Consider the following 21,962-nt stretch of genomic DNA (forward strand, 5'->3'; position numbering starts at 1 on the left):
CTCACAAGTCCCATCCCAACCCGGGGTTTTATCTGAGGTGGGCGCATGGTCTCAGCATGAGTAAGAGCAAAGGGGGGAGGGTGGTGGAGCCCAGGGGGGTTGGTCTGGCAGCCAGGAGTTTCACTGAAGTCCCTGAAAATGCCGCTCTGCCTCTCTTCTAGCCTCCACATGAAAAGACTCTGCACAGACACTTGCCCTTGCAGTTAGAATCTTTAACTTATTTTCTCTTAAATATTAATCATTGCATTTCATTCTGTGCACCACAAAGCTCAGCAGGAACATTTGATTTATAATTCACAAGGCTTTACATTGTTAAAAAGAGTTCGGGGGTCAAAGGAAAGAGCAACACAGCACGGCTGTAATGTCCTCCAGGAGTGGTCCAAGCACACATTTAAGGCACAGGGACCAAGCTAGCCCGTGCTGGAGCACTGGACAAGGAGTGTCTCCTAAAAAATATACTAGCTTATAGCCTATAATGAGAAAGGGAGAGTTTGCCTCCCTCTGAACCAGTTGAAGAAGGGACCGGAGTCCCAGTTTCTGTTGCCAGTGTTACCCAGACTCAGATACCCCATGCCTCAGTTCCCCACCAAGAAAGTGCACGTAGAAAATGCCCCGGGCCCAACAGCTCAAAGTGTCTCTTGAAAATCCAAGAGAAAACCGCTGTTTTGATGCCAGGAGATGCCAAACATTTATGACCATCAGAACATGCCACCAGTATTTATTTACCCGGTTCTCCCCAGCCTAAGGGGTCTCATTAGTACCAGGGAAGATATTTTCCCTAATTCCCAATAAGTAGCAGTTTTTCCTTTTAAAAGATCATTTGAAAAGAAAGATTAAGTCAAAGGTTGCAAATAAGACAGTTAACAATCGACAGGTCAGTCCGGATTTCCATTTATCTGACTGGCTGCAGAAAGATTAAAAGGTGAACGATACCAGGTTGCTCTCTGCTACGTTCACTGCAGCTATTTGCAAACACTTTCTGGCTAAGGATGCTCCAGACTTCAGCTCCACTGACCTCCAAGGAAGCAAAAGACACAAACTGCAATCAGCTCTCTACATCTCTTGGTTCAGTCAATACTGAGCTAAAGTCTTTCTATTCTGGGCACCAGCAGTATTTCCTCGTAGCGTACGCCTGCCATGTGCTGTAACACTTGCAAACACCGTGTACAGCCGTGAATGGGAGTTACACAAATGCAAAACATGGATTTGCCTTCCTGTCCCTGCCTCACCCCGGGGTGTGCGCCTGGTCCAACTCCCGAAACAGAAACCAGCACTCACAGCAACGTCCCCGAGCAATTCCCTGATGAAGAACCAAGCCAAGAACAGGAATGATATATTGCAAGTTATTTCTTTTGATTTTTGAGATAGGTTTATGAAATCCCCTGCCCCATATTCATGGCCCTTTCTCGCCTCTTCTTATACCAGCGCTGTCCTCTCCAGAGGATTAAAGAGTTTTAAAAATGAAGCAGATGAAGAGCAGCCCTGCTGAAGCTCAGTGCAGAGGGTGGGAGATGGCTGCAGGAGAGATCCAGGCTCTGGTCCAGCCTAAGGGCTTGAGTGGTGTGTGCTGGGAGACCATCAAGGTGCATTTTCACGGCCTCTATCACAGAGTGACGAGTGGCCATTTACTGCTGAGCCTCCCCTTATGGTCAGTAGAAAGTGGAATCGGCAAGAAATGGCCTTTCCATCGCTGGTCCTGGGTGGTGACTTGACACCTATCGACGTGCAGAGAGAGGCGAGCGGAGCCCGCAGAGGATGCGAGCGGAGTTTTGCTACCCCTGTGCAAAGGAAGCGCTGGGCAAAAATCAATGTCTCTGCCCACCGATCGTTACAGCCTCCGAGCCCCGGCCCTTGCTGCGAGCGGGGAGGGTCGGTGGCTCACACGAACCCTGCGCAGGTCCTTGCCCGCTCAGATGCCTTTCAGTGTCCTCTTATCCTTTCTCCTCAGGTTTTAATTATTTTTATGTAACAGGTGGGTTCTCATAGGAGCCTGGCTTTCCAGCAGAGAGGTTCTTACCGTGACTATATTGCTTTCTTAGGTGTCTTTCAAAACAGCAGGGTACTGTCCGTGCAGTTAAACTAACGTTATTCAGAATTAAGCACAGCCCGGCAGGACGCCTGCACTGCTCAGACAACTGAAATCAAAATTAAAGACAGGCAAACATCCCTCCCTGCTTAAGGTAGCGGGACAAGAGGGAGCCAGACGATGTCCCCGTACGGGGCATCGCTGAGGGCAGGCAGAGGTGGGGAGTCCTGGTGACAGTCAGGACCCTGTAGGACAGGGAATGTTTCCTACGCGGCTGTACGGGTACCGAGGAGGCATTGCACAGCCCGCAGGATCGCATGCTACGGGTGTAACAACTTTGAGCAGCACTCGCAGAGAGTTCTGCAAAAGGAGGCACCTGGGGGACTGCAGGAATTATTGGGAGGATTGTCTTTTCTGTTCTACAGCAATTCGAGTCACATCTGGCTGCTCCCTTTTGGTTGGGAAGGGTTTTGCTGCTTGTTAAAGTCGGAGGGGGCTTGCTTTTTCCACAGTTTCTGAACCTTCTCCTATTCATGTCACTGCCTTTCTGGCAGGGTCACCTGAAAAATGAATTGTACTTTCCCTCCTGGCAGGGCAGGGGGAGTGGTGGGAGCGGGAAGACAGATGGATAAGTAAATAAAAGCCTGAATGAATCTAAAAGCGTGACTGAAGACTAATAGGGAACAGATCTTTTAACCAAGGATGCTGAGGGAAGGGTGAGACTTCAAAGATCACATCCAGGGCACGGCACAGAGCGGCTGAATGCAGGTTTCAAATGAGAGGGGGTTGCAGGACAGGCAGGGCTGGGGAATGGCAAAGCTGCATGGGCTGCGTGGGGTGGAGAGGAGATGCAGTGTTACTTCACCATCCCACCCTCCCGCGGAGGAGGATGGCACGGCTGGCAGGGTGCTCCCAGGAATCGGGATGTTCTGAGATGCTGAAGGACTTCTTTGATACTGAACGGGGACCTGGGGGAATTTCACTTCCAAGCATTGGTGTTTTGCAGACATGATCAAAAAATACGCAGATTTTGTGGGCTATTTACACCCAGGGTGGGCAGCGGGGAGCAAGCAAACACCAAAGCCGTGGTCCCTGCTCCAAACAGGTTTGCAGCTCAAGGGGTTTCCAAATCATTCTAGCAAAAGCAAGGCGGGACATACAGGAGAGGAGCAGACTCCCTGCGTGCCAGTGGCCGTCATGGAGAGGCTTTGCTGCTGCTTGACACCCCGTGAGAGCTCCCCGCACCCGGCCACAGGGAGGCCAGCTCATCACTGGGATCAGAGCTCCTTTTTTCACCCCGCCCAGAGGTGTCGAGACACTATTTCTTGTTCAGACAATGCTCTTTGATGCAGGGCCGAGCTCTTAGTCCATATTGATGGGTCAGGGGTATTTTTATTTGGCGTCAGCATTGTTTCATCTGCTAATAGAGCTTGTTGATTTTGGCACGGGTACATGAAAGGAAAAGGCTTTATTTATTCATTACACATTCAGCCAAATTTGATGTTTAGTTTAATTCTTAGCTAAACTTTTCTGAATGACATGTGGTTATAAGGCTTGCACTAAAGAACTATTTCTCTTAGTAGACCAGGTGCTAAAATTGGAAATACAGAAAAGCTTTTGGGTACAGAAACCCTTTTCACTACATTCTTAGTCCATCTCATACAACTCCACCCAACCATATCTTCACATCCCTGTTTAGGTGCAAAGGATGGTGGGTTTGGGGATGATTAAAACTAAAGTCAAAGTTTTTAAAGTAAGAAGGAAAATGGGGCTGCTTCAGAGATGCTCTTTCAAAAGCAGTTTTAAAGAGGCAGCACGATCTGGTAACTAAAGGATGGATTCATCCTTTCTGGTACCCCGAGCAGAGACAAAACCCACATCCCCTCCATCACAGGGAGGTGCCCGTGCCGCCCCGTGCCTTGGTTCAGCAGGAGAACCAAGGGGACAAAGCGCAAGGTGTCCTCAGCCTTGTGACCCCCCAGGGAATCAAGGGCAGCCTTTGGGCTGAGCAGAGCCCATATACAAGTCAAATGAAAAACCTTTTCCAAGAAAAGTAGATGTTCTCCCTCCTCCTTGAATAAATCAGCAGTACACACTGTTGGTTGCAAAGCCATCCTTGGCCTTAGCAGAGTCAGAGCTCCCATTTGCCCTTCCTTACAGGATCTATTGGGGACAACTACTTTGCCTTTATGCCAAAATTCAGCAGCACAAGAAATCCACTCTCTGCTGTCAAATTGCCTGGGACATCTCGGTCAGGGCTGTGGGGACAGAAAGCCACATCTTTCTTTTCACATCTGTGAAGTGCTAACAGCCTCCCTTCCCCCTTCCACCCTCCAGGACATTAAATTAACCCCTGGAAAATACTCCCCTTTCCTTTGAGGAGTGCCTGGAAAAGGCAACTGCTGCCATTTCCATCTGGATGAAGGTTTCCCACCCCTTGCGCCCGTCGCGGCGTTGCTTTGGAGCGTGGGAGAAAGGGCTGGGGCCTTCCAGTTTTCTTCCCACCCTTAATCACTTCTCAGCATCAGGGTTGCTGCAGAGAACACCATTTGAAGTCAAGATCAACAGCTCCTTGCCCCTGGGGCCAGACCCTTGGATTGCATGTTATTAGCTGCTCAGCAAATTACACACTGCTCCTCTCCTACCACAGAGGCTACTCGGAGCGCGACAGGATCTCAGTGTTATAAAAAGCAGAGGTTTTATAGAAAATAAAAGAATACAATTCAGCTTTAAATTAGAGTGCTGAGCAAATGGGATTTCCCCTCACAGTCCGTAGCAATCTCCTTAAATGCCCAGTTCGGGATTCATCTTGTAAAGTGGGATGCTGCTGCCCTAACAAAGATCCTTTCCACTTGCTGATGGAAAAGTCACAGCGATAAAAATCAAGCTGTCAAACAGATTTAATTGGTACAGTGAGCAGAAAATTTACCCCCATCTTGAAAGAGATGGGGAAGAGTAAACTGCTTTTAAGCAAAGCTTTACTCTTCAAAGGGAACAGCGTCCAGATGGGAAAAGCTGGAGAGAACTGACTCTGAAGACTTGCTGGGGAGTGTGGCCAGAGCTGGGAGAGCAGCTCTTCCACTCACTCATACACCAGCTCCACATATGAGTTTTCCATAAGCAACTTTTGACGCTGAAGGGATTCAGGGAAGTCCTTCCTATTTTTTTTTTTTTTAAAATCCATATTGCATTCTATAGCATAGACACCATCTCCCACAAACTTTCAAAGGAATTCTCCCTACAGACAAGAGTGCCTGAGTAGGAAGGAGCCCTCTCCTACCACACTCTGGTTTCCCTAAGTGAAGGTCCGGTTTTAACCTTAGTTGAGCCTGATTTACAGTTTCAGACCCCAAACACAATCCTTTTACCGTCAAGATTTTGAGCTTAGGCTGACCTAGCTGTCCCAGCCCCATGACCCTGCCCATTGTCCCACACGAGTGACAGCCACATCCCTGCTGGTCCCCCTGCGGTGGGACTACAAGCTGGAGAGCCGCAGTTGGTCGGAGCCATCCGGCCTTCTGTCTGAAAATCACCTCTGCAAAACAACCCAAACCGCTCTGCTTTCTGCTCCCGCAGCAGCGACGGGGCTGGGTGCTGGGCTGCATGCAGCAACAGCCGGGTCACCTGCAGCAGCGATGGGCAGCAAACTGCAGAAGTGGGGTTACAAAATGACGTACGGCACTGGATGGGCACCTCTCCCCCCCCCAGTCATGCTCTGGGGCAGCACAGTGACAAGCAAGCAATCCTGATGCCCTCAACAGGGACCATGCAAGCTCTGCAGCTATTTCACGCCATGGTTTTGGAGAAACCAAAATGGAATCACGCCCACGGAGCACCAAAACCCCACAGCACAAGCAGCTTAGCAGGGTACAGCGCTTACGGCAATGCAGTGATGGCCGGGGGGTCCCTGAGGTTAACGAATTCCTCCTCTGACCTAGATGGTGAGCTCCATCAAGCGTGAGCAACACCAGCGCAGCAATGCTTGGCTAGCAGAGCCCGAATTTCTGACTTGCTGGAGTTATTATGCACGTGTGAGCTGTTGCTGACCTGCTTAGCGGAAGTTCTCCACCAAGATGGTGTCAGCACCACTGCTGCTGCTGCCCTCTTAAAGACATCCATCTCCATGGGTGCCCATCTGCAGAGCTGAATGCACCCCAGGTGCTACCTGGGCAGCTCAATGCAGGGTGCGGGTGCCTGTGCTGGAAAACACCAAAGGAGCTTTTTCCTCCATGCACTGCGAAGCACTGCTTGATGACCATCCAGGAGATGTCTACAGGGAGGAGCCGAGGCCTGCAAAGTCCTGAGTAAGACCCACCAGCAAACAGCAGTCTGGACTTCTAGCCCTTGCTCCAGGCAGATGTGCCATCCCCTGCAGCCTCAGACGGGTCCCGTGAGGTCCCCGCAGTTCCCCCCATCTTTCAGGCAGGGTCACCGGGCCCCACAGAGGGTGCACGTTGCAGCATTGACCCTCCACCTGCCACGTTCCACTGCCCTGACCTGTGCTTGCTCCAGCATTTGGCACCGGTACCTCTACTCTGTGCTACCAGCAGGCAGGCTTAGGGAATCCTGTGGCTTTTAGCTCCAGGGGGGGGCGGTTCTCTGTTTGTCGGCTGTCCCTGAGCAGGCTCCAGCCATGAGAGGGGACTGGCCAGGGCCAGCACGGGCAATGAGTCTGAGCTCTGTGCAGATGCTACCGCCACCAAGTCCCAGCCCTGCCCTTGGCACCTCCACATCCCACATCTTTTTCTCCCCAACAGAAGAACTGGCACGGATCCAACTGGTTTTTACCCCCAGCCAAAGGGTTTGCGAGCCCCCATCCCTTGGCCGAGTTGGCTGCTTCAGCTCCATGGTGCTGCCATTAAGGGGGTGTGGGGAAGCCCTCTAAAGGAGAGGATCTCAGTCCTGCCTTCAGGGATAGCCCCCCACAGCAGCCAGGGCACGTTTCAGGTTGACCACGGCACCGTCCCAGCCACCAACAGGCACCTGCTGAGACGTAACCCTTAAAACAGAGCATAAAGCAGCCGACTGCTCTGCATGCAACAGCAAAAGCAGAGTGTTTGGTGCAGCAGCCACGGGAGCCCTGAGAGGAGGCCAGGGGTGGGTGCCGGGGTATCCACCACCCAACCATGCTCCCCCCAAAAAGGCTTTGGGGAAGATCTGCGCCTCCATTCGAGGACCACGGCAGAGCCTCCGCTCCCTCCCCTTTCCCACCCCCATTCAAACTATCAGGGCCTCTCTTACAGAATAAAATATTAATAGCGGCGTAGCGAGCCTCTCTGCAAGGGCTGCGTGTATTGAGCTTACAAGGCACACAAGCTTTTAGAGAGCAGGACACTTTTCCTACTTCCTAAGCATTTTCTTAGTCCTGAATCAATAATGCACTCGGAGCCCAGCACACAGGTCGCTGCTGCTGTGCTCCTGCTGGTAGGGGCTGCGGACGCAGACACATCTCCGTACCAAGATGCAAGGGTTTAATAATCCGGCAGAGAAGGGATGAGGCAGGATCCAAGCACCTTAATTTGTAGACAAGTTTCAGGGAAGTGCCCTGGGAAGAGCAAAGCTTGCAACTCTTGGGTACAGAAAGTCCAGGTTTGGAGGAGAGCTAAAAAGCAGTCAACGGGATTAAATCCCCGCGTCTTTGAACGTGTGCCCACAGTTGGTGGCCGAGTGGTGTCTGGTTCACCAGCTTCTGATCTCGGGCTCTAGGTCACCCCGTAATCCACACCCTTGTAAAGGGAGCAGTTGCAGGGGTGCAGCCCCGGCGGGGAGGTGGGTGCGGAGGTGAGCCCAGGGCGCCAGGAGGGACGGGGTTAGAGCGGCTCACCGGGGGATTAGCAGTTCACAAAGAAAGAGCCGCTCAAAAATTATTCCATGGGAGGCCGGGCTGCAGGCGATGCCTGTGTGTGCCCAGCACAGATGAGATTATCTGCTTAGGAGTGGAATTTTCCGAGCGGCGTTAACCCTTGTGTTGCCCACAAATCGGCTGCACACGCATTTTTCAGGACAAGGTGCTGAGCAGCTGCTCTGCCATCCCGGGCTTTGGAAATGGAAGTGCTGCCCCAAGATCACCCTGCAAACAGCAGGCTCGGGGCCCTTCTTGGAGAGGTCACCTGTGGACAAGGCTGATTTCAGTCTGGAGGTTAAAATTCATTGTGTCACCAGATTTTCTGACCATTTCTGGTTTAGCCAGAGTGGGCGTGAAGGGATTTGTGTTATGCACGAGCGGTGCCGACTCTGTTGCAAGGGTGAGGAGGTGGCTTGGGCTGGTCCTTGTGCACAATGGGCAAAATTCCCCTCCGGATCCTGCCTTTGCAGAGAGGATGCTTCCTGCCTGGATGTCGTCCTCCTGCAGAGGCGGTGTCATCTACAGTGCAAAGATCAGTTCAGAGCCTTTTCATGGAGATACTAAGGAGACTAAAGGGAGAGGTTCAGAGACAATGGTGGGGGCGTGTGTGAGAGTGGAGATTTCCTTGACCCTCATGGTTTGTCTTGACCCTCATGTCAAGATCGGGTGAAGAAGCCACTGTTTTTCCAAGCTGCAGGTACCTGGGAGTGCTTGATCTTCAGAAAGGTGGAGCCCTCAATGCTCCCGGTGAAGCCCAGAGCTGGTCCTGAAATCCCTCCCCTGCCTCAGTTTCCCCATCTGGAGATGGGACGTTGTGCAGCCACCACACAACCCTGTTGCTGCGATGTTTCCCCACAGCTGGTGGAGAGAAGGGCACAGTGCTGAGCTAGGATGAAATACGAACGAGATGCTTCTCGAATTCAGAAGCAGTCTGGAGGGGGAAGGGGAAGAGCAGCCGTGAGTAGGGGTTGAATCTCTTCTCCGGCGAAGAGACGGGCCCAAGGGAGCCCGAGAGCCTCGGACCAGCGGCACACAGTTCGGTGAATGAGTCTCTGCTTCAGGCCAAAGGGAAGAGGCAAAAAGCAAAGCAAAATATCTCGCTGAGCGTGTCCCAGCGTGTGCTCGCAAAGAGCCGGTGCTGGTTTCTGCTGACTCACGCTCTCCCGAATCCCACACGCAGGCAAAGCCTGTCCTAATGCCCGTGCCGAGGGGTGACCTTGTGCTCGGACAACCTCCGATCCGGGAGGAAGGGGAAGGAAGCGGAGGAGCAATCAATCCCCCAAACCACGGCTGGAGGGGGAGACGGAAGGAGTGACATTGAGCTGAACCAGAATTAGCAGTAGATCTGTGGAGGGACCCCATTTCCACCCTATTAATAATTAATTCCAGCTCTGCCTTTACCTGCTCATAAACAGCAAACAGCTTGTTAGCGAGGATGGGTTTCTCCCCTTTTGCTGTCTCTGCCCTAATAAGAGCCCCTTGCAGATGGCTGGGGGGGGGATGAGGCGAGGGAAGGGCACACGAGTAAGAAAACCACCCCAGCAGCGCATCCTGAGCATCATCCCATCCCATCCCATCCAGCCTCCATGCCTCCTGGTCAGAACTGCCCTTCCTTTGCAGAGGTGAAGCTGTGAAATAACCCCTTGTCGAACCACAGATGCTTTGCCAGAACCTGCCTACACGTACAGGCCATCTAAAAGCATCTCTTTGAGCGTTACCACAAAGAAGGGAGCGATGGTGGGGTGTGCGGACAAGGGGTTTGCTGCAGCATTCCCGAGCACCCGAGTGGCTCCTGGGCAGCAGCCACACAGGCAGCCCCTGGGAAAACTGTAACTTCTACCATATGAGACAGCTTCTGATTATCCAAAATATATAGAGCTTGACCCAAAGTGGTATTTAAAAAAAAAAAAAATAGAAGAAAACATAGCATCTTGATGAAATCTATTAAGGTTTCATTTCAAAAAAGGCACATTTTGTGTCCAGAACAACACCGGTGTCTCCACAGCCCGATGCTGCGGTGCTGGCCCTGTCGGGGACCCCCCCCTGCATGCCAACAGACACCCCAAAAGGGCACGGGTAAAGCTGTTCCTGAGACATTTGCCGGGTCCCAGTCACAGCCATGTTGTGGGGAAAGTCCCTTTGGGCACCAGGGGAGGAGGTAATTAGTGCAAGGGGGATGGACCTCAGCCGGGGAGCTCTGCATGTCCTCCCAGTGTTCCCCCACGTCCCCGGGACACCGAGCAAGGAGGGCACAGACCTTCACCCAGGCTCATGGGCAAGGGCTGGTGCGGGGCTCTTCGGCTCAAGAAGGGCCTCATATTTCTCCTCAATTATCTCCGTGCTCCCAGCCATCTCTGCCGGCAAGTTACGCCACTTGCCAGCTGTTGGAAATAATCGCTGTAAATTAATTATGGTTGTTTCACCCCTCTGATCCCTCCCAGCCCATGAATAGAGTGAAAATTAATTGTCAGAGACTATTTCCAGTTCTCTGGGAGTCCCATCCTGGCCACGGGCAGGTTATGGTTTATGCCCTGAAGCATTAGATTTAATTACCCACAAATGTTATTTTTGATCATAAAATCACCTTATCTTTTCATAAATCCAGATAGAGCAGTTGACCCCTCAGGTCAGAAGCAACAAGAGTGAAAATACCCCATAATGACGTTAGGACAAGCCTGCGTTTTCTCCCGGGTAAACGTGATTCTGTTTGGGAAGGGGCATCACGTCCTGGAGCGATTATTGGATGAAAAACCAAGGAAGTTTCCTGAAACACCTATCGCTCGGTGTGGCCCTTGGTAATGACTTTTGTTGCAGAGAATAGATTTAACTTGGTATCAGTGGGAAGGATAAAGGTGGTTGTCAGGGACGGCATCTTCCCTGCCCGGTGGGTTATGTCCCGGTGCAGAATCGGTGCTGACAGGCACCAGAGCAAACCCACAGCCCGGCCAGGACAGGGACAGAGATCCCTCTGAGGCCCCAGCAGAGCCAGGGGAGCTGGAGCAGGGGATGGAAATGAAGCAAAGCTCCGGGACTCAATCCCGGAATGAATCGGGGAAATTCAGCAGAGCAAAAGAAAGCAGGAAAGCAAACGCACCAAGATGACAATTTCAGCTTTATCCTGCAACCTCCTGAGCAAACAGGACCAACTTGACACTGGATGAGGAAAGGAAGGGGGGTGGGAAATAAACCTTAGGGGGCATCGTGTGCCAGAGCAGCCGGAGGAGAGTCAGGGATGGAGCAGGCTGGCACCGGCTCCCCTCTGGGGGTTGGGGACCCCTGTCTCCCATGGCCATCAGTCCTCCCCATGACAGACAGGTTTTTTGGGAGTGGGGAGGCTGTAGGACACCCACGGTGGCACCGGTCCACAGCGGGGACATTAGCAAGGCAGGAGGGATCAGGTGCATGCAAGGATTTTGCCGATGTGGTGGTTTTGCAGGATCTGGAGGAAATTTGACACAAATTTAAGGACTTTGCTGCCACACAGGACAATGTGGGGACTTCATGAACCTCATCAGCTAACATTTAAGCACGAAATCAAAGGCAGGATGCCCTGCAAGAAGCAGAAGGATCTTGGGATGCTCCTTAAGCATCACGGCTGGACAGGGCAGGCACTAAGGAGAGGATCGTCCCCTCCTGGGTGGAGGTGCAGGTTCAGACCAAGGTTTCCTCAGCCATGAGTGCTCCAGAGAAGGAGGGAAGGAGGTTTCCATGCTGTCATCTATCCCCCTGAAATTGCTCCAGCAACTGCCCTACTCACAGACCAGCAAGACCCTGCTTCTGCACAGGGATATTTTTCCCCTGAATTCCTTGTGCCGCTCAGTAAAACTGGATGAATACCTAGAGATTAGAGGGGCAGCACCATGCAAAAACCTCCCCACCCAAGGCTCCTCCACCTCCCACAGTGGTGGTGAATAGTGGGCTGCTGCTAATGGCCCCTTGAAGGCCGGGAGGGACAGCTTTTGGTGGGCACCAGACCCTTTCCTGTCTGCTCCAGGAGCCCGGACTCTAAGCAAATCTCTCGTTTCAGAGTCTGCAGGAAGTTCCTCCTCGTGTCGAGGGAGCCAGACCTAGCTCTTCAGGCCCTTTAGGCTGTGCAGGGGGAGATCAAACAGCCCCCAATCCCAACCGTCATCAATGCTTGCAGGAGAGCCTGGAGACACCCAAGGTCTGAGAGCTCTCTGGTTCCCTTTGGGAGCCACTTCTTGGGAAAAAACCCTCTACAGGAGAGAGGACTCAAGAGAAACCCACCCAACAGCATAGATCTTTGAGCCAAAGAAAAACATTTAACTTTTTTCCTCTTTGATAAAAATCTTTCTATAAAAAAGCCAAGAATTTTGCTCCACATCTAAAAAATACAAAGTCTGGGTTTCCAAAACTAGTCCAACTTGATGAGACCTTGCCATTACTCTTCTTAGGAGACTGATTGTAATTAAAAACAAGTTGATGCCAGGGTGACCTAGGTTTTAGCAGAAGCCTTGGCTTAAACAACACAGTTTCATCAAGCAGAAGAGACCCCTGAAAGCAAAGCAACTCCAGGGGGGCTCCCTGGGCAAAGACACCATTAAACAAATCACACCAGGTTATGACAGCTGTGATGAGCATCCTTGGCTGAGCAGTACAAACTTTCACATCGTCCTCTTATTTTTCCTTGTTCAAATCTTGGGAGGGTTGGTTCCATTATTATTATTATTTTTAATATTATTATTATTATTCATTGTACAGCTAGTGGTTGTAATCACTTTCCAGCTTCCCTTTGGCATGGAGATCTCCTGAAAGCTGCAGTTTTATTTCCGTGCAGCTTTCACCATTCACAACAGATGTCTAGTTTGTTTAAAATATTCAACAGCTTAATGATTAATCAAGTAATTTCACCTACAAAAATATATAATTTTATGCTATGAGGCTTAAAAATGGCATTATCTGCCAGGAAAAAAAAGCAAAACAACTTTGTGCGCTCATTAAGAGCCCTAGAAACCAGCTGGGGTTTGTAAAACTGGGGCCTTTTGTTGCAGCTGTTTTCCCCCCCCTTCCCTCCCTTCCCAGCAAGGTGGGGAGAAGCTTCGCTGCAGCATCCTGGATTCCTGTCATCATGCCTTGTCAGAGCAGCATCTTGTTTCTTAAGAAATCCTCCTCAAGGAGGAAGTCCCTGCTGTCACCTTCAGAAAGTCCCTTTTGCAGCATTTCTGCCCAGCATCAACCCCCGACACCAAGAGGAGGTGAAACCCAAGAGCTGGACTTGCAGTCACCGGGACTGTGACACATTTCCAGCTTGAGAAGTGGGCCTGTGTGAACCTCATGAGGTTCAACAAGGCCAAGCGCAGGGTCCTGCACTTGGGTGGGGGCAACCCCCTGTATCCATACAAGGTGGGGGATGAAGGGATTGAGAGCAGCCCAGCCGAGAAGGACTTGGGGGTACTGGTGGATGAAAAGCTGGCCGTGAGATGGCAATGTGTGCTCACAGCCCACAGTGTCCACATCCTGGGCTGCATCCCCAATAGGGTGAGGGATGGGATTCTGCTCTGGGGAGGCCTCCTTGCAGTGCTGCCTCCAGCTCTGGGGCCACCAACATAAGAGGGACATGGACCTGTTGTAGTGGGCCCAGAGGTGGCCACAAAAATGGTCAGAGAGCTGAAGCACCTCTGCTGTAAGGACAGGCTGAGTAAGTTGGGGGTGTTCAGCCTGGAGAAGAGAAACCTCCATGGAGACCTTATTGTGCCCTTCCAGTACTTAAAGGGGCTTATGAGAAAGATGGGGACAAAGTTTTAGCAGGGCCTGTAGCAATAGTACAAGAGGTAATGGTTTTAAACTAAAAGAGGGAAGATTTAGACTAGATGTAAGGAAGAATTTTTTTTTTTTTATGATGAGGTTGGTGAAACAGTGGCATGGATTGCCCAGGGAGGTGGTAGATGCCACATCCCTGGAAACATTCGAGGTTAGACTGGATGGGGCTCTAGATGAACCTGATCTAGTTGAAGATACTTCATCACAGAGGAATTGGACTAGATGACATTTAAAGGTCCCTTCCAACCCAAACCACTCCATGATTTGCTCCATGGAGGCACAATCTTGCTGTGATGCCATTTGTTAGGACCACTTGTCCTCAATGAGGCTTTTGCAATTTGCTGCCCCCCCCCCGCCCCAGGTTTTGCCCCTTTGGGCTGAGCTGAGGCTAAGAAAGGCTGTAGTGCTCTTTGGTGCACCCTCAAGAGATGAGCAACCAGAAGAGCATGCTGGAGAGCTGGAACCCTGCAACACCTCGTTGCTGTGAGGACACTCACGACTGATTTAATAGCGTGAGACTCAAAGTGAACTGGTTTATTTTAAGCTCGCTGAGACCAAGTTTGCCTGGCTAATGCATTCTGACTTTTAGATTGAAGACGTAAATATCTTGAGACTTTGGACAGATTCTTTGGAGGACACACGGCTTGGAGGAGGAAACCATATTCAAAAATAATACCTGGAATTGTTTCAACAGTGCTATAACTGATCTTACCAGGACCAACGGAGCAGCCAAAATATGGCCATCTGTTTCCGCTCCCCCCCGCCCTCTCAGCTGACTTCAAACCACCCCACCAGCAGAAAATGCATTGAGCATCCCGTGGAGGAAGGACAATTCAATAAGCCTAAAACCAAAAAGGAACACTTCATTTTAGCAGAGGAAGTCGTAGTGACATGGCTTACTTGATGGCTTTTGAGGCTCTCCCCCACCTTTCAGCACTGTCACTTAGAGGTTATTTTTGCATTTGCCCTGTTACAACCACACAGATCTCAAGCCATGTGCCGTCCCAGAGCATCAGGGTGGTTAAAGACCTCTTTGGGCTTGATGCTTACTGAGCTGAGCATTCTCCCAGGTTGGGATGTACAGCAGCCATCAGGGATTGTGCACCTCCATTCCCTCATCTCTGGGATGAGCATATGGGAGACAGGCAGAATTTTGGCTCCGCTTCTTCCTGCTCTTGACCCCTGCCAGGGACATGCCTGGCCATCTCTGTCCCTCCAGACGGGACACCAGGAGGGGGATCACGCTTGTCAGACTCAGTTGCTTCCCTCAGTGCTCCTGGGAGACCTGTCCCACCTCTCACCCTGGCCACCCTTTACTGGTCTGAGTAACATTTTGTTATTGTAGTTTGGTCACAGAGCCATTCCTTTGTGTAATTTGGCCACTGCTTAAGGAATCCTCTAAAGACGACCTTGATAGAAGCATCGACCCTAGCCCTGAAAGTGAAGCTGGCCACTGTGGCCGTACTGGGGACAGCTCTAGCAGGAAGTACTCAGTGGAGATTCGTCTTACACCAGCTCGAGGACTTTGACAGCCCCGATGGCTGCCGCAGGCAAGGAAAGGAAGCCTCATGGCAAGAGTGCTCTTGCCAGGACGGCTCCATGTACACGGGCTCCTGCTCCTACAGAGCTGCTCTGAGCAGCAAGGGGGGGGTTAGTGGGGAGCTTTCTGTTGCCACCTGGAGCCGATTCCCCACCGGAACCCACCGAGACACCGCACTGCTGCACCCTCCTTCAGACAAGAGGTTAAAATGGACCTTCGGGATGGTCTTTTCAAGACCATCCTATTAAGCCATCTGTATGACCACATTGGCAGGAGGGCCATACTGCAGCACAATATGTTGCCTCAGCACAGGAAGCATACTCAGAGCCCCCAGCGCTTCGGCTGATGGGGATTTTTCTTCCTTTTTCTTTTACCGCTGTAAAGCTGCGCTAAGAGGCAGCTACGTCCCCCAGCAGGAAGCTGTGTCTCATTAGCAGAGGTAAACAATTCCTCTGAACATGACGAGTCAGGAGAGCATATTAAATATGTCAATATCTTAGGTTTTTTTAATCCCCGCTCCAGAACAGCATATCACAGCAGGAGAGGACCCTCCAGCATGGCTCAGAGCCCTGCTGCACCTCAGCTGCCATCTCCCCTTGCTCGGGGCATCTCCTCCTCTTTGGGAGGGGAGTGGGGAGCTCCTGGGTGGGTGCCCTCACCCCTTGTCCTGACCCACCCAAGCAAGCCTGAGCACTCCATTGATTTGCCTTGCTCAAATGGCACAGCTGCAAGTGAAAAATAGTAAAAGCTATAGCTGTTTGCTTTTAGAACATCAACCAAAGTATTCATTTAGTAGCCTCCCTGCTCTGGGGATTGGCACCGCACCAGTGCTCAGCAGCTCCCGCTGCAGCCCTTCCTCCCAGCACATACAGAGATGGCAAAAGCCACACGTCGCTCATGTTAAGGTTGTAACAGGAGGAGCAAATCCCAGCACGGCACTCGTGGCTTCACCGCCGGGCAGATGCTTGTCTGAGAGCAAGGCAGCGTTGAAAACAGTAGGAGTTTTGCCCCATTTTATCAACCGGCTTCTGCCGCTTTCCCTGGCAGCCTCACGCACACACACACACAACAAGGCATGCTTTATTTACAGGAGTGTCCCCTTTTCTCCCCAAGGCCCCCATCGCATCCCCTGCAAAGGAGCCTGGTGCTCACGTACGGATCAGCTGCTCGCTATTTGGTTTTATCCCTGCTGCAGGCGGAGCAGCCTTCTGCCTTATTTACAGCGTGCTACTCACACGCTGCTCAGAAGACGGAATTATTTATGGCCTCCTGAGCTTTTCTAGGCTCCTCGGCGCTGTGGCCTCCACTCGCTGTGCAAACAGTTGCTCGCATTCGGCGCATGTCTCCGAGCTGCAGGGAGGCACCAAAGGCCCATTTTACAGACACAGAGTGGAGAAGCTCCCAGCACTTTTGGTTGCCCAACTGGAGGCGGCAAAGCCCAGATTTTCCAAAGCACCTCACGTTACACTTTGTTCTCCACACTCAAAGCAACTGCCGCACTTTGCACCTGAAAGCATCCATTTGTGCAAGCTAGATTCCCTCCTCTGCTTGGCCCAGGGTACTCATGGGGCACCCTAAAAGCAGGTCACAAGCACTTAGACTCCAAGTTTCCCAGGTCAAAGCAAGCCCATGGTGCAGGATGACTCCTGGGTGCCACAGACACCAAAGCAGCCTCTTCCCAGGCTTGCAGTGAGGCTCTCCCAGCCCTGGGACACAACCAGCCTGCACAGACTGCAGCCCTGCACCCCTTTTGTTTGAGCCCAAAGGTACCAGCAGCAGCTCCCTGAACCCCGGCACTGCCCTTGTGCTGCAGGAGGCCCCCAGGGTCAGGCAGGAGCACGCTGCTCCCCAAACACAGAACCTTCCACCAGGTCCCAAACACACACAAAGCATCCACAAACCAAACAGCAAAACTCAGCTTGGTCTTACCTTGCAAGTTCGTTGCGCTCTGGAGGGTCAGACCTCACACCCCAGCAGGCTCCTTGCCTCCAGCCATCAGCAGCTCTGAGCAGCTCCAGCTGCTTTATCACCTCCTCCTCCTCTGCCAAGTGGCTCTGCCTCCCTGACGAGGGTCCCACTGCAGCAGAGCCTGCTGTCCTACCAATCCCTCTCCCTCCCCAGTCCTCTGGACTTTGAGTCTGAGAGGGAAGTAAAGCGACAGCAAAGAGATGCTTCATATGCAAAAAAAAGATTTGCAGCATGTTGCAGAGGTTTTTTGTGGATGGTACTCACTGTCACACAGTCCCACGTCATCCCCAAGGCAGGTCTGACCCACACGCTCCCAGAGGTAGGGGCTGCAGGGGAAGAGAGACCCCATCTTGTAATGATGGGCTTTAACACGTGTGTGCTTTGAGCAATAAACCCATTGGCACGGCTAACCTTGATGTCCGCCTCCAAAACTTAACTTCTGGTGTGTGACCTTGAGGATATGTCCTTAGTGCAGTTCAGCACATGTGGATGCGTGTGTGTGTCCCTGCAAAACATGCAGGCTTGGCCATGTGCTGTCATCTGGGGGCAAAATGGGATGGCTGGACCTTTTCTCCCATTGCCCAGGCCTGCAGGCAATGAGTGACGTGGCAGCAGACATTGTCGCCTGGATGGGATGAGCCATCCTTCCCACTGTGATCCCTGTGGGCAGGCGAGGATCATTGCACCTCCTGCCTGTGCTGGGGAAGGCAGTGTCACTTGGGAAGTGCCTTGTCCCCATGGCCAGCAGGGCAGCCAGGCACAGCTACGTAACTCAGTTCCTGCAAAGGCAGACATTAGCTGGCTTTCCCTTCTATTTGCTACTGGTTTATGCTCCACCATGAGCACAAATCTCTGCTCTCTCCACTACTGCTCAGTCCTGTCCCAGCTTGGAGCTGAGGAAATCTGGTTTCCCTCCTCCAGCTGTGCTCAGAGGCGCTGGGGTGATGGAATGTCCCCAGCCCATTCGGCATCAGGAGCCATCAGAGGTATGGACGTGCTTTGGGGATTTCAGCCATTCGGTTCTTGCAAGGGAGCAGGGGTGAACGCAGCTTTCTATAGGCTTGTAACTTGGCCAAGCTTAAGTGAAGTTTCTCACAGACCATCTCAGGGAAAGCACTTTCTATGAAAATTGCCCCCATGCCAAATTGAAAGGCCCTTTCCCGAAGGGCCTTTCAAAGGAAACAGCTCAGCAGTTCTTATAGCAAAGGCAAAGCCACCTTTCTGTCTTAAACTGTAGCTCAGAAACAGCATCACCCAGAGCCAGACCCCCGGCAAACTCCAGTGCAGCCCAGCAGTTAACATTTGACACAAGAGGCTAAAACCAGGGCCCTGTAGCGCTGTGAGCTCGGCTGCCTGCCCGCCTGAGATGCCCACGCAATGCCCAGGCATTGCCTTCTTCTCTTGTGACCGTTGTTGTTGTTCTAGGAGAACCCGTACCTGTGCAGCGATGAGTGCGATGCCTCCAACCCTGACCTGGCCCACCCGCCCAAACTCATGTTCGACAGCGAGGACGAAGGGCTGGCCACATACTGGCAGAGCGTGACATGGCGCCGGTACCCGGAGCCGCTGCTGGCTAACATCACGTTGTCCTGGAACAAGAGCATCGAGCTGACGGATGACATCGTGATAACCTTTGAGTACGGCCGGCCCACCATCATGATGCTGGAGAAGTCACTGGACAATGGGAGGACTTGGCACCCGTACCAATATTACGCAGATGACTGCATGGAGGCCTTCAGCATGCCAGCACGGAGGGTCCGGGACCTCTCCACCACCAGTGCCAACAGGGTCCTCTGCACGGAGGAGTATTCCCGCTGGGCGGGCTCCAAAAAAGAGAAGACCGTCCGGTTTGAGGTGAGGGACCGCTTTGCCATCTTTGCTGGCCCCGAACTCAAGAACATGGACAACTTGTACACCCGGCTGGAGAGCGCCAAAGGGCTCAAAGACTTCTTCACCGTGACCGACCTGCGGATGAGACTGCTGAGACCGGCCCTGGGGGGCACCTACGTGCAGAGGGAGAACTTGTACAAGTACTTCTATGCCGTCTCCAACATTGAAGTCACTGGCAGGTAACTGTGGTTTTTTGCGTGCCTCTTCCCAGAGGGATGAGAAGAGGGTTACTGTTAGAAAACTAAGCCATCAGTGTTTTTGTTGACAGATAAGATTATTGGTGTTTCTCCCTTTAATCGGTGTCTCTCCCACGGCAGGGCAGCATCAGTAATAAAACAGATGTGTCCTTGCAGAGAATGGCTGGGGCATCTCCAAGGCTGTGTCTGCTGTGCCCTCCTGGAGCTGGCACGGGGGGAGCTGGGACACGGCTTGGATGGACCATCGGGGTCTGAGTTCCCTCTGATGCCCTGTCCCCAGCTGTGCAAGCATGGACAGCTTCTGCCCCAAAATCTTAGGGGTGACGCTGGTGGATCTGGGGGGCAGGGGAGTGAGGAATGATACCCCACTATACTGCAGCTCAACACCGTGCAAGCAGGATGGGATCTCCCGAGTCAGTCCCGCACCCCCGGAGCAGCCCCAGCTCTGGCAGACAAAGTTTCAGGTGAGGGTAAAACCCCCTGACAGATCCGGGGCAGGGGAAGGCAGGAGGGGGTTTGTTTCTCCTGGTTTTTGTTTTTCATTTCTCTGTACGATGCCATATGTTACGGTATGACATCAACCAAAAAAGCAGAGTAAGGTGGAAAAATGCCGAGATGGCTAATTTCCCATCCAGCTTGTGGATTCAGCTTGTGCGAGACTTTCAGGCGAGAGGGGAAAAAATCTCCCCATCACCCACCCCGCGCTAACAAGAATCACCACAGCGACAGAGGAGCCGTTTGTCTCGGTTCCAAACTGTTTGCTTCTGAGATGTGCAAGCAAAAAATGTTTTGCAGGTGCCACCGAGGCCGGCTTTGAACGGGCTCCAAGGGGAAGGAAGCTGCAGTGAGGGATGGGAGAGCCCTTTGCTCCCACGGGGGGAGGCAGAGGTGAGGGCAGCAGCAGGCAGAGGGGCTCGGTCACCTGGGTGGGATGAGCCGGCATGGCCCTTGGCTCGGCTGGCAGCGTGTCAGGGTGCCCACCACCAGGATTGCTCGGGGAGGAGCCCTGGGGAGCTTGGGCAGGATTTCGGGTTTGGGTGCGTTTTGCTTCTGTACACATATGTGCAGAGAGACATTTTACACCTGCCCATAAGAAATATTGCCAGGTGTAATAAATATCTAACAGCTCAGGACGGGGCAAAATAGCAAAGTAAAGAGAGTGAAAGCAGGCAAAAGGGAGAGGAAAGGCCAGCACGTTGCCTTCCCCTCCACCCCAACCACAGCCAGTCCTGTCCCCCGGCTCTGTCTGCCACAGCTCTGCTCCCCCTGGGCTGCCCCCAGGGACGCTCGGTGTTAGTGACAGCGGAGGCAGAGCCACAGGGATCAGTTCCCAGCCAAAGCCCACACTGACCAGCACAGCTGGCAGGAAGGGTTGGAGCTGGTGTTATCAATTTATTTGGGCTAGTTTGACTCAAGAACAAGGACACAGAATTTTCAGCTTAGAAAGTGGTAAATTAAGATTAAATGTTTGGTGCCCTTGTGCAATGCCCTTCGGCTTCCAAGCACGGAGATAACCAAGGACTTGTTACTGCACCCACAGCAGTTTCAGGATACTCGATGCTTTAAGATACATGTTAAAATACTCAGTGTCCCAGGAATGCCTTCCTCCCCAGAGGCTGTTACCTTCTCTGCCTGCCTGGTGCAGGATATGTCACTTCAGTACTTTTGATTTCCAGCCACGCTGGTGGGATCCTCCACAAACCAGCACCTTGCTGGCTGTCAGCTTGTCTTCCTCCCCCCACCAGTCCCCTAGCATGTTTTGAACTCACTGTCTAAATTTAATACCATTTAATAGCAGCGGAAATTACTTCAAGAGATAAAATCCCTACAAACTTTGTGAAAAGAGGCAACTAGGGCAGGGGAGGAAAGCCCCTTCAAACACCCCTGGGAGAAGAAAGGGGGGGGGGGGAAGCACAGCCTCTACGAGACATCCGAGAATCCACAGCCGCCTGCACCCTGGCGAGGGAAGGTCGGGCTGTGAACGCCTGGTGGAAGGTGCAATGCTGTTTTTTTTTTTTTGCTGGGGCCCGAACGAGATGGGTTGGGGTTTGTTGGCTGATCGCTGGTGCCCCCCCCCCCGGTGCTGGCGTGCTGCCGGCGTGGCCGGCTGCCCATGGCTGCTGCAGAGCAGCGGCTCCCGCTCGCCTCCGCTTCCCTCCTGGCTCCGCTCTCCGAGAGCTGCCCGACAGCGGCTCCTCTGATGCAGCAGGGCCTCAGGGAGAAGATGGTTTTTCTTTGGCTGGGGACAAAGAAAACTCCGAAATCTGCTTTTTCCGGCCCAGACTCCAAGTCCTGAGCTGGACTGACCCAGCTCTGGCTCTCCCTGGCTGTCCCTGCTCGCTGGGCCGGTCCCCAGGAGAAGGGGACACTCATCCTGGATAAGGAACACATCAATGTCTGTCCTGGGCTGACTCTTCCAGTGCCGGTTGGCACTGGCCAGGCAGAACTGCCGGCTGAGGAGCTGTGGATAAGTGGTGTATAAGGTGAAGAAGTTTCATGCGAATTAACTCTGCTCCTGTGATTATTCCGGTCCCAGCAAGCAGGTTTTTTCACTGGAAAGCAATCTAATTCCAGCTGTAAGCAAAGCCAGTTACAGTGCAAGGACTAAAACCAAATTAAATCTTGTGTATGGCTCAACAAGGGGTGGGTTATTGAGAGGAAGACAGGAGAAATCAATGTGAGCCTGACAGGAGCGCTGTGCAGGGAAGGGGGGAG

At 52.4% G+C, this 21,962-nt stretch overlaps 1 protein-coding gene across 1 annotated transcript in view; it reads left to right on the forward strand.

The window, feature by feature from the left end:
* NTNG2 (netrin G2) overlaps positions 1-21,962 on the forward strand; it is a 45,887-nt gene that overhangs the window by 583 nt on the left and 23,342 nt on the right. Inside the window, exon 2 of the mRNA XM_074161181.1 lies at positions 18,586-19,229. Coding sequence (XP_074017282.1) covers positions 18,586-19,229 — 644 coding nt within the window. The remainder of the gene's footprint in view (positions 1-18,585; positions 19,230-21,962) is intronic.

This window comes from Numenius arquata, chromosome 19, assembly GCF_964106895.1.
Source record: "Numenius arquata chromosome 19, bNumArq3.hap1.1, whole genome shotgun sequence".
Taxonomy (NCBI): Eukaryota; Metazoa; Chordata; class Aves; order Charadriiformes; family Scolopacidae; genus Numenius; species Numenius arquata.